We start from the raw sequence: 14450 nt of genomic DNA on the forward strand, positions 1-14450 counted from the left end.
TCTTTCTCACTCTGCCTGTCTCTTTCTCACTCTACCTGTTTCATTCTCACTCTGCCTGTCTCTTTCTCACTCTGCCTGTGTCTTTCTCACTCTGTCTGTCTCGTTCTCACTCTGCCTGTCTTTCTCACTCTGTCTGTCTTTCTCACTCTGCCTGTCTCTTTCTCACTCTGCCTGCCTTGTTCTCACTCTGCCTGTCTCTTTCTCACTCTGTCTCTTTCTCACTCTGCCTGTCTCTTTCACTCTGTCTCTTTCTCACTCTGCCTGTCTCTTTCTCACTCTGCCTCTCTCTTTCTCACTCTGCCTGTCTCGTTCTCATTCTGCCTATCTCTTTCTCACTCTGTCTGGGGCTGTTTAGCACAGGGCTAAAGAGCTGGCTTTGAAAGCAGACCAAGGCAGGCCAGCAGCACGGTTCAATTCCCATACCAGCCTCCCCGAACAGGCGCCGGAATGTGGCGACGAGGGGCTTTTCACAGTAACTTCATTTGAAGCCTACTTTTGACAATAAAAGATCTTCATTTCATTTCATTTCTGTCTCTTTCTCACTCTGCCTGTCTCTTTCTCACTCTGCCTGTCTCTTTCTCACTCTGCCTGTTTCATTCTCACTCTGCCTGTCTCTTTCTCACTCTGCCTGTCTCTTTCACTCTGTCTCTTTCTCACTCTGCCTGTCTCTATCTCTCTTTTCCTGTCTCTTTCTCACTCTGCTTGTCTCTTTCTCACTCTGCCTGTCTCTTTCACTCTGTCTCTTTCTCACTCTGCCTGTCTCTTTCTCACTCTGCCTGTCTCTTTCTCACTCTGCCTGTCTCTTTCTCACTCTGCCTGTCTCTTTCACACTCTGCCTGTTTCATTCTCACTCTGCCTGTCTCTTTCTCACTCTGCCTGTCTCTTTCACTCTGTCTCTTTCTCACTCTGCCTGTCTCTATCTCTCTTTTCCTGTCTCTTTCTCACTCTGCCTGTCTCTTTCTCACTCTGCCTGTTTCATTCTCACTCTGTCTGTCTCTTTCTCACTATGTCTGTCTCTTCCTCACTCTGTCTGTCACGTTCTCACTCTGCCTGTCTCTTTCTCACTCTGTCCCTTTCTCACTCTGCCTGTCTCTTTCACTCTGACTCTTTCTCACTCTGCCTGTCTCTATCTCTCTCTTCTTGTTTCTTTCTCACTCTGTCTCTTTCTCACTCTGTTTGTCTCTTTCTCACTCTGTCTGTCTCTTTCTCACTCTGTCTGTCTCTTTCTCACTCTGTCTGTCTCTTTCTCACTCTGCCTGCCTCTTTCTCACTCTGCTTGTCTCTTTCTCACTCTGCCTGTCTCTTTCACTCTGTCTCTTTCTCACTCTGCCTGTCTCTTTCTCACTCTGCCTGTCTCTTTCTCACTCTGCCTGTTTCATTCTCACTCTGCCTGTCTCTTTCTCACTCTGCCTGTCCCTTTCTCACTCTGCCTGTCTCTTTCACTCTGTCTCTTTCTCACTCTGCCTGTCTCTATCTCTCTTTTCCTGTCTCTTTCTCACTCTGTCTCTTTCTCACTCTTTTTGTCTCTTTCTCACTCTGTCTGTCTCTTTCTCACTCTGCCTGTCTCTATCTCTCTCTTCCTGTTTCTTTCTCACTCTGTCTCTTTCTCACTCTGTTTGTCTCTTTCTCACTCTGTCTGTCTCTTTCTCACTCTGTCTGTCTCTTTCTCACTCTGTCTGTCTCTTTCTCACTCTGCCTGCCTCTTTCTCACTCTGCTTGTCTCTTTCTCACTCTGCCTGTCTCTTTCACTCTGTCTCTTTCTCACTCTGCCTGTCTCTTTCTCACTCTGCCTGTCTCTTTCTCACTCTGCCTGTTTCATTCTCACTCTGCCTGTCTCTTTCTCACTCTGCCTGTCCCTTTCTCACTCTGCCTGTCTCTTTCACTCTGTCTCTTTCTCACTCTGCCTGTCTCTATCTCTCTTTTCCTGTCTCTTTCTCACTCTGTCTCTTTCTCACTCTTTTTGTCTCTTTCTCACTCTGTCTGTCTCTTTCTCACTCTGTCTGTCTCTTTCTCACTCTGTCTGTCACGTTCTCACTCTGCCTGTCTCTTTCTCACTCTGCCTGTCTCTTTCTCACTCTGCCTCTCTCTTTCTCACTCTGCCTGTCTCTTTCTCACTCTGCCTGTCTCTTTCTCACTCTGCCTGTCTTTCTCACTCTGTCTGTCTCTCTTACTCTGCCTGTCTCTTTCTCACTCTGCCTGTCTTGTTCTCACTCTGCCTGTCTCTTTCTCACTCTGTCTCTTTCTCACTCTGCCTGTCTCTTTCACTCTGTCTCTTTCTCACTCTGCCTGTCTCTTTCTCACTCTGCCTGTCTCGTTCTCACTCTGGCTGTCTCTTTCTCAGCCTGCCTGTCTTTCTCACTCTGCCTGTCTCTTTCTCACTCTGCCTGTCGCTATCTCTCTCTGCCTGTCTCTTTCTCACTCTGCCTGTCTCTTTCTCACTCTGCCTGTTTCATTCTCACTCTGCCTGTCTCTTTCTCACTCTGCCTGTGTCTTTCTCACTCTGTCTGTCTCGTTCTCACTCTGCCTGTTTCATTCTCACTCTGCCTGTCTCTTTCTCACTCTGCCTGTGTCTTTCTCACTCTGTCTGTCTCGTTCTCACTCTGCCTGTCTCATTCTCACTCTGCCTGTGTCTTTCTCACTCTGCCTGTCTCGTTCTCACTCTGCCTGTCTCTTTCTCACTCTGCCTGTCTTTCTCACTCTGCCTGTCTTTCTCACTCTGCCTGTCTCTTTCTCACTCTGCCTGCCTTGTTCTCACTCTGCCTGTCTCTTTCTCACTCTGTCTCTTTCTCACTCTGCCTGTCTCTTTCACTCTGTCTCTTTCTCACTCTGCCTGTCTCTTTCTCACTCTGCCTGTCTCTTTCTCACTCTGCCTGTCTCTTTCTCACTCTGCCTGTCTCGTTCTCACTCTGCCTGTCTCTTTCTCACTCTGCCTGTCTTTCTCACTCTGCCTGTCTCTTTCTCACTCTTCCTGTCTCTTTCTCACTCTGCCTGTCTCTTTCTCACTCTGCCTGTCTCTTTCTCACTCTGCCTGTCTCTTTCTCACTCTGTCTGTCACGTTCTCACTCTGCCTGTCTCTTTCTCACTCTGCCTGTGTCTTTCTCACTCTGCCTGTCTCTTTCTCACTCTGCCGGTCTCTTTCACTCTCTCTCTTTCTCACTCTGCCTGTCTTTCTCACTCTGTCTGTCTTTCTCACTCTGCCTGTCTCTTTCTCACTCTGCCTGTCTCGTTCTCACTCTGCCTGTCTCTTTCTCACTCTGCCTGTCTCTATCTCTCTCTGCCTGTCTCTTTCTTACTCCCCCTGCCTCTTTCTCACTCTGCCTGTCTCTTTCTCACTCTGCCTGTCTCTTTCTCACTCTGCCTGTCTCTTTCTCACTCTGCCTGTCTCTTTCTCACTCTGTCTCTTTCTCTGGCTTCTATCTCTGTAGGTGTCACTATACAGAGGAGCTGGGAACTTGTGTCCACTGCAGCAGGTACAAGCAATACATGCCCCTCCGATCAACGGTTAAATGCCTGGTTAACCCTTTACTGAATCGAAGAAAAGCTGCCGGATAGTTTGTCATCACTCGGTTTTCTACCGAGAGGAACGTTCCATATTATTGCTTGGGGTGAGACTTGCGTCTCCAGTTCAATGTCCCGATTGCTTTACTCAGACCTGTAGCTTGTTTAACCGACCCGTTCAGGGCCACACGAAAGGAGGAGAATGTGAGCCAGTTCTCTTTCATCTCCAAACCTTTTTTCTGGTTGACATCCAGGAGATATTGATCGCGTAGTTCCACATACCACCTGGTAACTTATGCAACAATAATAAGAATCTTTATTGTCACAAGTAGGCTGACAATGAAGTTACTGTGAAAAGCCCCTAGTCACCACACTCCGGCACCTGTTCGGGTACACAGGGAGAATTCAGAATGTCCAATTCACCTAGCAAGCATGTCTTTCGGGACTTGTGGGAGGACGTGGAAGCTTTGGAGCGGGTGCAGAGGTGATTTACCAGGATGTTGCCTGGTATGGAGGGAAAATCTTATGAGGAAAAGCTGATGGACTTGAGGTTGTTTTCGGTAGAGAGAAGAAGGTTAAGAGGAGACTTGATAGAGGCATACAAAATGATCAGGGGGTTAGATAGGGTGGACAGTGAGAGCCTTCTCCCGCGGGTGGAAATGGCTAGCACGAGGGGACATAGGCTTAAACTGAGGGGTAATAGATATAGGACAGAGGTCAGAGGTAGGTTCTTTACGCAAAGAGTGGTGAGGCCGTGGAATGCCCTACCTGCTACAGTAGTGAACTCGCCAACATTGAGGGCATTTAAAAGTTTATTGGATAAGCATATGGATGATAATGGCATAGTGTAGGTTAGATGGCTTTTGTTTTTTTGACTTCCCATGTCGGTGCAACATCGTGGGCCGAAGGGCCTGTACTGCGCTGTATCGTTCTATGTTCTATGTAAACCGGAGCACCCAGAGGAAACCGACGCAGACACGGGGAGAATGTGCAGACTCCGCACAGGCAGTGACCCAAGCCGGGAATCAATGAAAATGAAAATCGCTTATTGTCACAAGTAGGCTTCAAATTAAGCTACCGTGAAAAGCCCCTAGTCGCCACATTCCAGCGCCTGTTCAGGGAGGCTGGTACAGGAATTGAACCGTGCTGCTGGCCTGCCTTGGTCTGCTTTCAAAGCCAGCGATTTAGCCCTGTGCTAAACCAGCCCCGGGAATCGAATGCGGGTTTCTGGAGCTGTGAAGCAACAGTGCTAACCACTGTGCTACCGTGCCACCATTACAAGGCCAGATAGTGCGTGTTCGCGCCAGGAATGGGTTAATTGATTATTTCCCTTCCCTAATTTAAAAAGTCACACAAGGAGTATCAACTAACTGGCTCTGAGTTGATTGGAAATCAAGTTGCAGTAGTGTTCTTTGTTGTTGTTAATGAGCTATTTGCTCTTTAATCACATTTTGGCTTGATGTTTTAAATTTCATGAGTGAGTACTATTTGTTTAAGGAAATTTCCCTTTAAGGGACTGCCCCTTTAATTTGTCCCTCAGTTTATTTGGTTTAGAGTACTTGGTTAGCAAAATAGTTGGAGGGAATAAATCCGGGCCAAATGGGGACCACACCACACACAAAAATCACACCATCCACCGCCAATCTAGTGCCGACCTCGGAGACACTTACCGCTGTGGCTGGAATACGAAGGAAGAAGCTCGGCCAAATTTTCCGGGAATGTGCACAATCGAGTTGACCAGTGAGCTCATCGCGTGGTCGTTTCCCAGTCTCCTTGCGCTGCCCCGTTCGCCATCCTGTCAAGGGGGTCAAATCAAAGCAGAAAGCAATCGCAACAGCAACTCGGCTGGAGGATTCACAATAACCTTCTCGCGTTCGTTTGTGTCGAAACATTGGGAAAGGTCACCAGGAGGATTGCGATGGTGGGTTTGGGGAGGGGAAAAGCGCCTTCTTCGAAATCCTTTCCAGAATAACAACCCCACTATCTTCCCATGACAATGCCCCCCCCCACTGAACAAGCAGATTCAACGACCGGATTCAAACACCGAGAAGGTGGCACAGGGGTTAGCACTGGTGCCTCACAGTGCCAACGACCCGGGTTCAACTCCGGCCTGGGGTGACTGTCTGTGCGGAGTCTGCACGTTCTCCCCGTGTCTGCGTGGGTTTCCTCCCGGTGCTCCGGTTTCCTCCCACAGTCCAAAGATGTGCTTGTTAGGTGGACTGGCCGTGCTAAATTGCTGCTTAGTATTCAAAGATGTGCAGGTTAGGTGGGGTTACGAGGGAGTGGACTTAGATGGGGTGCTCTTTTGGAAGGTCGGTGCAGACTCGATGGACCAAATGGCCTCCTTCTGCACTGTAGGGATTCTATGGAAATATTGTCCAAATGAAGAGCACATTTAGCTTGACCACCCATAGACCATAAGACCATAAGACATAGGAGCAGAATTAGGCCACTCGGCCCATCGAGTCTGCTCCGCCATTCAATCATGGCTGATATTTTCTCACCCTCATTCTCCTGCCTTCTCCCCATAACCCCTGATCTCCTTATTGATCAAGAACCTATCTATCTCTGTCTTAAAGACACTCAGTGATTTGGCCTCCACAGCCTTCTGCGGCAAAGAGTTCCACAGATTCACCACCCTCTGGCTGAAGAAATTCCTCCTCATCTCTGTTTTAATGGATTGTCCCTTCAGTCTGAGATGGTGTCCTCTGGTTTTTCCGACAAGTGGAAACATCCTCTCCACGTCCACTCTATCCAGGCCTCGCAGTATCCTGTAAGTTTCAATAAGATCTCCCCTCATCCTTCTAAACTCCAACGAGTACAGACCCAGAGTCCTCAACCGTTCCTCATACGACAAGTTCTTCATTCCAGGGATCATTCTTGTGAACCTCCTCTGGACCCTTTCCAAGGCCAGCACATCCTTCCTTAGATATGGGGCCCAAAACTGCTCACAATACTCCAAATGGGGTCTGACCAGAGCCTTATACAGCCTCAGAAGTACATCCCTGGTCTTGTATTCTAGCCCTCTTGACATGAATGCTAACATTGCATTTGCCTTCTTAACTGCCGACTGAACCTGCACATTAACCATAAGAGAATCGTGAACAAGGACTCCCAAGTCCCTTTGTGCTTCTGCTTTCCTAAGCATTTCCCCATTTAGAAAATAGTCTATGCCTCCATTTCTCCTTCCAAAGTACATAACCTCACACTGTATTTCATTTGCCACTTCATTGCCCACTCTCCTAGATTGTCCAAATCCTTCTGCAGCCCCCTCGCTTCCTCAATACTACCTGTCCCTCTACAGATCTTTGTATCATCTGCAAACTTAGCAACAGTGCCTTCAGTACCTGCCTTGCAGAAACTCACCATAACCGTTAGCCCTCAGTTAAGTGCAAGTATGTCTCCACCACTGTGGATATTGATGTAAACCTTGTCTTTGGACCTGTTTGGACAGGAGTCTGCAACATGCTTCTGTACTTTAGTGTTTAAGGGTATCGGGAATATGTATCGAATACAGTGTGAAAAAGCATCAACTCCATTAGCAAGTAGAAAATTATTTTTTGTACGTGGACAGGGGGTGTCCTGCACTCCATACAGGCACCAATTTGAACAGCTCATCTAATGCTTTCAGGATTACATCTGTTACCCAACACAGCACTGAGACCCATGGACCCAGTGGCAATTTTAGGACCGTGCTGGGCTGAATGAATTAATTGGACAGTAGCATTCCATAGAATCTCCACAATGCAGAAGGAGACCATTCAGCCCTTCAAGTCTGCACCAACCCTCTGAAGGAACACTTTACCTCAGCCCACTCCCCCGCCCTATCCCCGTAACCCCACACATTGATCATGGCCTAACCCGCACATCTTTGGACTGTGGGAGGAAACCGGAGCAAACCCACACAGACACGGGGAGAAAGTGCAAACTCCACACAGGCAGTCATGGGTGTCCTCAAGTCCAATGTTCCCTCGACTCGGAGAAGGCTACCTGTTGACGATTATTATGCAGAGGGGGACACCCATAGCTTTGTGGTCTTGTGGTAACACGGAATATTTGCAGGAGTCTCCTGAGGAAGAGGGAACATTAACTTTAACGGAACAATCTCTTATTGTGGCCTTCCTTGCCCAAGAGCACGATCATGAGATGTTGCATCACTTTCTGTCTCATTAGCATACCACATAGTTAGAATTAAGGAAAATTAGGAGAAAAGTTAAGAGGAAATATAACTTAGGAGAGGTTACTGATCGAGGTGTTAAGATTCAAAACAGAATTGGAAAAAAATATATATATATACATTCAAGATTCAAAACAGAGTTAAAAAAGCCAACATAAGTGTACTTTACCTGAATGCTCGTAGTATTTGGAATAAGGGAAATGAGTTGATGGCGCAAATCATCGTGAATGACTATGATTTAGTGCCCATTACTGAAACATGGTTAAAGGATGGTCACGAGTGGGAGTTAAATATCCAAGGGTGTCAAACTTTTCGGAAGGACAGAGTGGATGGCAAGGGAGGTGGTGTAGCTCTGTTATTTAAGGATGACATCCGGGCAACAGTAAGGGATGACATCGGTGCTATGGAGGATAAGGTTGAATCCATTTGGGTGGAAATCAGGAATAGTAAGGCAAAAAAGTCACTGATAGGAGTAGTCTGTAGGCCACCAAATAGTAACATTATGGTGGGGCAGGCAATAAACAAAGAAATAATGGATGCATGTAGAAATGGTACAGCAGTTATCATGGGGGATTTTAATCTACATGTCGATTGGTTTAACCAGGTCGGTCAAGGCAGCCTTGAGGAGGAGTTTATAGAATGTATCCGCCATAGTTTCCTAGAACAGTATGTAATGGAACCTACGAGGGAACAAGCGGTCCTAGATCTGGTCCTGTGTAATGAGACAGGATTGATTCATGATCTCATAGTTAGGGATCCTCTCGAAAGGAGCGATCACAATATGGTGGCATTTAAAATACAGATGGAGGGTGAGAAGGTAAAATCAAACACTAGTGTTTTGTGCTTAAACAAAGGGGATTACAATGGGATGAGAGAAGAACTAGCTAAGGTAGACTGGGAGCAAAGTTGAGGAACAGTGGAGAACCTTCCAAGTGATTTTTCACAGTGCTCAGCAAAGGTTTATACCAACAAAAAAGAAGGACGGTAGAAAGAGGGAAAATCGACCGTGGATATCTAAGGAAATAAGGGAGAGTATCAAATTGAAGGAAAAAGCATACAAAGTGGCAAAGATTAGTGGGAAACTAGAGGACTGGGAAATCTTTAGGGGGCAACAGAAAGCGACTAAAATAGCTATAAAGAAGAGTAAGATAGATTATGAGAGTAAACTTGCTCAGAATATAAAAACAGATAGTAAAGGTTTCTACAAATATATAAAACAAAAAAGAGTGGCTAAGGTAAATATTGGTCCTTTAGAGGATGAGAAAGGAGATTTAATAATGGGAGATGAGGAAATGGCTGAGGAACTGAACAGTGGAAGACACAAATAACATGCCAGTGACTGATAGAAATGAGGCTATGACAGGTGAGGACCTTGAGCGGATTGTTATCACTAAGGAGGTAGTGATGGGCAAGCTAATGGGGCTAAAGGTAGACAAGTTTCCTGGCCCTGATGGAATGCACCCCAGAGTGCTAAAAGAGATGGCTAGGGAAATTGCAAATGCACTAGTGATAATTTACCAAAATTCACTAGACTCTGGGGTGGTCCCGGCGGATTGGAAATTAGCAAACGTGACATCACTGTTTAAAAAAGGAGGTAGGCAGAAAGCGGGTAATTATAGGCCAGTGAGCTTAACTTTGGTAGTAGGGAAGATGCTGGAATCTATCATCAAGGAAGATGATCTGGATGGAAATTGTCCCATTGGGCAGACGCAGCATGGGTTCATAAAGGGCAGGTCGTGCCTAACTAATTTAGTGTAATTTTTTGAGGACATTACCAGTGCGGTAGATAATGGGGGGCCAATGGATGTGGTATATCTGGATTTCCAGAAAGCCTTTGACAAGGTGCCACACAAAAGGTTGCTGTATAAGATAAAGATGCATGGCATTAAGGGTAAAGTAGTAGCATGGATAGAGGATTGGTTAATTAAGAGAAAGCAAAGAGTGGGGATTAATGGGTGTTTCCCTGGTTGGCAATCAGTAGCTAGTGGTGTCCCTCAGGGATCAGTGTTGGGCCCACAATTGTTCACAATTTACATAGATGATTTGGAGTTGGGGACCAAGGGCAATGTGTCCAAGTTTGCAGATGACACTAAGATGAGTGGTAAAGCAAAAAGTGTAGAGGATATTGGAAGTCTGCAGAGGGATTTGGATAGGTTAAGTGAATGGGCTAGGGTCTGGCAGATGGAATACAATGTTGACAAATGTGAGGTTATCCATTTTGGTAGGAATAACAGCAAAAGGGATTATTATTTAAATGATAAAATATTAAAACATGCTGCTGTGCAGAGAGACCTGGGTGTGCTAGTGCATGAGTCGCAATAAGTTGGTTTATAGGTGCAACAGGTGATTAAGAAGGCAAATTGAATTCTGTCGTTCATTGCTAGAGGGATGGAGTTTAAGACTAGGGAGGTTATGCTGCAATTGTATAAGGTGTTAGTGAGGCCACACCTGGAGTATTGTGTTCAGTTTTGGTCTCCTTACTTGAGAAAGGATGTACTGGCACTGGAGGGTGTGCAGAGGAGATTCACTAGGTTAATCCTAGAGCTGAAGGGGTTGGATTACGAGGAGAGGTTGAGTAGACTGGAACTGTACTCGTTGGAATTTAGAAGGATGAGGGGGGGATCTTATAGAAACATATAAGATTATGAAGGGAATAGATAGGATAGATGCGGGCAGGTTGTTTCCACTGGCGGGTGAAAGCAGAACTAGGGGGCATAGCCTCAAAATAAGGGAAAATAGATTTAGGACTGAGTTTAGGAGGAACTTCTTCACCCAAAGGGTTGTGAATCTATGGAATTCCTTGCCCAGTGAAGCAGTAGAGGCTCCTTCATTAAATGTTTTTAAGATAAAGATAGATAGTTTTTTGAAGAATTAAGGGATTAAGGGTTATGGTGTTCGGGCCGGAAAGTGGAGCTGAGTCCACAAAAGATCAGCCATGATCTCATTGAATGGTGGAGCAGGCTTGAGGGGCCAGATGGCCTACTCCTGCTCCTAGTTCTTATGTTCTTATGTTCTTATCTCCCCCAAATCTCTGACTCCCCCTTTATACCACAGGTCAAAGCAGTGGTGGGCAACCTCCGACCCGGGGGCCACATGCGGCCCACCTGGGCTCTGAGTGGGGCCCACGAGACATTTTGTTGACCGTTACCCACGCGCAGGGTCGCTACATTCCGCTGATTTCCATCCGTGTAGTTTTTTTCCTCCCGGTGTGACTGAAGTGATTCACACGTAAAGCGAGGACAAGTGAAGTGAGGTGTGTGCTGATTGCTCACAACATTGAGTGTGAGAGCCGTGCTCTATGTCCAAAGTGGAAATATTTCTATTGTTTTCACCATTTGAAGTTGATGAGAGTTCTATTAATATATAAATGATGAAGCATTTTCTATAACTCGTTATGAAATATTCGGCGTGTATTAAATGTATTTAATCTTATTGATGGGGTCACGGTTAGTGAACAATCCTGAGTTCAATCTTTCGGCCCATTGAGATGGCAGAGGGTCACTCATGCGGCCTACTCACTGGCCGAGGTTGCCTATCACTGGGCAACAGTGTTGGGCTTAATTATTGCTGACACATTCCCAGGGAGTCATACTGAGGAAAGGGGAGGGACATGACTTTGAGGCACAACAGTACAAAGCCAATTCTTAACCACTGCTCCCTTTGGCAAAGAAAAACAGACTTGCAGTCCCATAATACCTTTCACAGCCTCGGAACGTACGGTTGCCAACTCTTGTTGGGCATATTCCTGGAGATTTTATTTGACACCCTCCACTTCCAACCACCCCGACCAGTCATACAGCCCATTTTTAAACATAGCAGCATGGTTAGCACTGCTGCCTCACAGCTCCAGGGATCCGGGTTCAATTCCGACCTTGGGTGACTGTGTGGAGTTTGCACGTTTTAATTTAATATATTAATTTATATTAATATATTATTATATAATATTAATGAAAATGAAATGAAAATCGCTTATTGTCACGAGTAGGCTACAAATGAAGTTACTGTGAAAAGCCCCTTTATAATACATAATAATATTAATTTAAAATTAATAAAGGAAAATGTTCAAAGAAAACAGAAGAACCTTACAACATTGTAACGCCCCTATGAGTTTTCACCCGGATTTGTTCACAGTAAGGACTATGAGATTAAATTCTGCAGACTCCAGGACAATTCTGGAGGGTTGGTAACCCGATGCTCCCATCCCCCACAATTAAAATGTTCTTTATAATGGCACCGAGGTCCCAGGTTCGATCCCGGCCCTGGGTCACTGCCCGTGTGGAGTTTGCACATTCTCCCCGTGTCTGCGTGGGTTTTGCCCCCACAACCCAAAGATGTGCAGGGTGGGTGGATTGGCCACGCTAAATTGCCCCTTAATTGGAAAAAATGAATTGGGTACTCTAAATGTATTTTTAGAAAAGTTCTTTATAGCCAATGAAGTCATTCCTTTGAAGCGTTGTCACTGTTGTCATGTAGGAAACGGGGCAGCCAACTGATGCATGGCAAGATCCCACACACCAGATAATCAGGTGACTGAGGGATAAATATTGGGCTGGATGCCCGGAAAATGCAGTGGGGGGAGAGGTGGGTGGGTAATGGCAGAGGGCAGCTGGTGCCTGGGGACTGCATCCCCAGAATAAGGCATACAGCAAAACGGCTTCATAGAATCCTTACAGTTCAGAAGGAGACCTTTTGGCCTATCGAGTCTACACAGACCCTCTGAAAGGGCACCCAACCTCAGCCCACTGCCCCTGCCCTAGCCCAGTAACCCCACCTAACCTGCACAACTTTGGACACTAAGGTGCCAATTTTAGCATGGCCAATACACCTAATCTGCATATCTTTCGACACTAAGGGACAATTTATCACGGCCAATCCACCTAACCTGCACATCTTTAGACACTAAGGAACAATTTATCATGGCCAATCCACCTAACCTGCACATCTTTGGACACTAAGGGACAATTTAGCATGGCCAATCCACCTAACCTGCACATCTTTGGACACGAAGGGACAATTTAGCCCGGCCAATCCATCTAATCTGCACATCTTTGGACACTAAGGGACAATTTAGCATGGCCAATCCATCTAACCTGCACATCTCTGGACACTAAGGGACAATTTATCGTGGCCAATCCACCTAACCAGCACATCTTTGGACACTAAGGGGCAATTTAGCACGGCCAATCCACCTAACCTGCACATCTCTGGACACTAAGGGACAATTTATCGTGGCCAATCTACCTAACCAGCGCATCTTTGGACACTTAGGGGCAATTTAACATGGCCAATCCACCTAACCTGCACATCTTTGGATACTAAGCGACAATTTAGCATGGCCAATCCACCTAACCTGCACATCTTTGGACACTAAGCGACAATTTTGCATGGCCAATCCACCTAACCTGCACATCTTTGGACACTAAGCGACAATTTAGCGTGGCCAATCCACCTAACCTGCACATCTTTGGACACAAAGGGACAATTTAGCATGGCCAATCCACATCTTTGGACACTAAGCGACAATTTAACATGGCCAATCCATCTAACCTGCACATCTTTGGACACTAAGGGACAATTTAGCATGGCCAATCCACCTAACCTGCACATCTTTGGACACTAAGGGACAATTTATCATGGCCAATCCACATCTTTGGACACTAGGAGACAATTTAGCATGGCCAATCCACCTAACCTGCACATCTTTGGACACAAAGGGACAATTTATCATGGCCAATCCACCTAACCTGCACATCCTTGGACACTAAGGGACATTTTAGTGTGGCCAATCCACCTAACCTGCACATCTTTGGACACTAAGGGAAAATTTAGCATGGCCAATCCACCTTACCTGCACATCTTTGGACACTAAGGGACAATTTAACATGGCCAATCCACCTAACCTGCACATCTTTGGACACTAAGGGACAATTTAGCATGGCCAATCCACCTTACCTGCACATCTTTGGACACTAAGGGACAATTTGGCATGGCCAATCCATCTAATCTGCACATCTTTGGACTGTGGGAGGAAACCGGATCACCTGGAGGAAACCTATGCACACACGAGGAGAACGTGCAAACTCCACACACAGTGACCCGAGGCCAGAATCGAACCTGGGAGCCTGGCAGCAATGAGGCAGCAGTGTGCCACTGTGCCGCCCCACCGTGGGGCTTGTCACCATAAGAGGTGGCAATCGCAGAATTTAGAACAAGGCAGACTACACTTACTGGAGGTTCGAAAGAGGTTAGGCTTCTTACCAGGGCAGCAAGAATCCTCCCAGGAAGACCGTCCTCACGATCTGCTTGATAGATCTCGAACTGCCCCTCTTCGGTGCATGTGGCTGCCTGCATGGAGCCCAACACAAAGGAACAGACCAGCAGGAGCATTGCACTGTTCATCGTCGCGGGCGGTCGAATGCTGGGGAAGAGGTTTGATACTAACCTGCAAAGCCCTCCAACCTGCCTTTTTATACCATGCCTGAACTCCACAGGGGCAAGTTTGCAAATGGAAGAGGCAATCAAGCAAAGATGCGATGGAAAGCGCAGGAAATCTTCTTTCAGCATTTAGGGGAATGATTTAAATGCCAACGTGGATGCAAACCACTATAAACGTGTGGCCATTAAGTGATTTAAAGCAGATAAACGGCGCACGGGGAGTTGTAAAGAGTTGGAGGACGTGGACTGGGGCATCTGAGTCACATTTCCTCAGAGTTTGGGATTCATTTGGTCTGTTATTAGCAGAATAAATCTCATAAAGTGGTCCCGGAGGTTCTCA

At 46.4% G+C, this 14450-nt stretch overlaps 1 protein-coding gene across 1 annotated transcript in view; it reads right to left on the reverse strand.

The window, feature by feature from the left end:
- npffl (neuropeptide FF-amide peptide precursor like) overlaps nucleotides 1-14086 on the reverse strand; it is a 38221-nt gene extending 24135 nt beyond the window's left edge. Inside the window, exons 1-2 of the mRNA XM_072493686.1 lie at nucleotides 13934-14086; nucleotides 5169-5293 (exon numbers count right to left, since the gene is read on the reverse strand). Of these exons, the coding sequence (XP_072349787.1) occupies nucleotides 5169-5293; nucleotides 13934-14074 (266 nt within the window). The 5' untranslated portion in view covers nucleotides 14075-14086. The remainder of the gene's footprint in view (nucleotides 1-5168; nucleotides 5294-13933) is intronic.
- Between the last annotated feature and the right edge of the window lie 364 nt (nucleotides 14087-14450).

This window comes from Scyliorhinus torazame, chromosome X, assembly GCF_047496885.1.
Source record: "Scyliorhinus torazame isolate Kashiwa2021f chromosome X, sScyTor2.1, whole genome shotgun sequence".
NCBI classification, from domain to species: domain Eukaryota; kingdom Metazoa; phylum Chordata; class Chondrichthyes; order Carcharhiniformes; family Scyliorhinidae; genus Scyliorhinus; species Scyliorhinus torazame.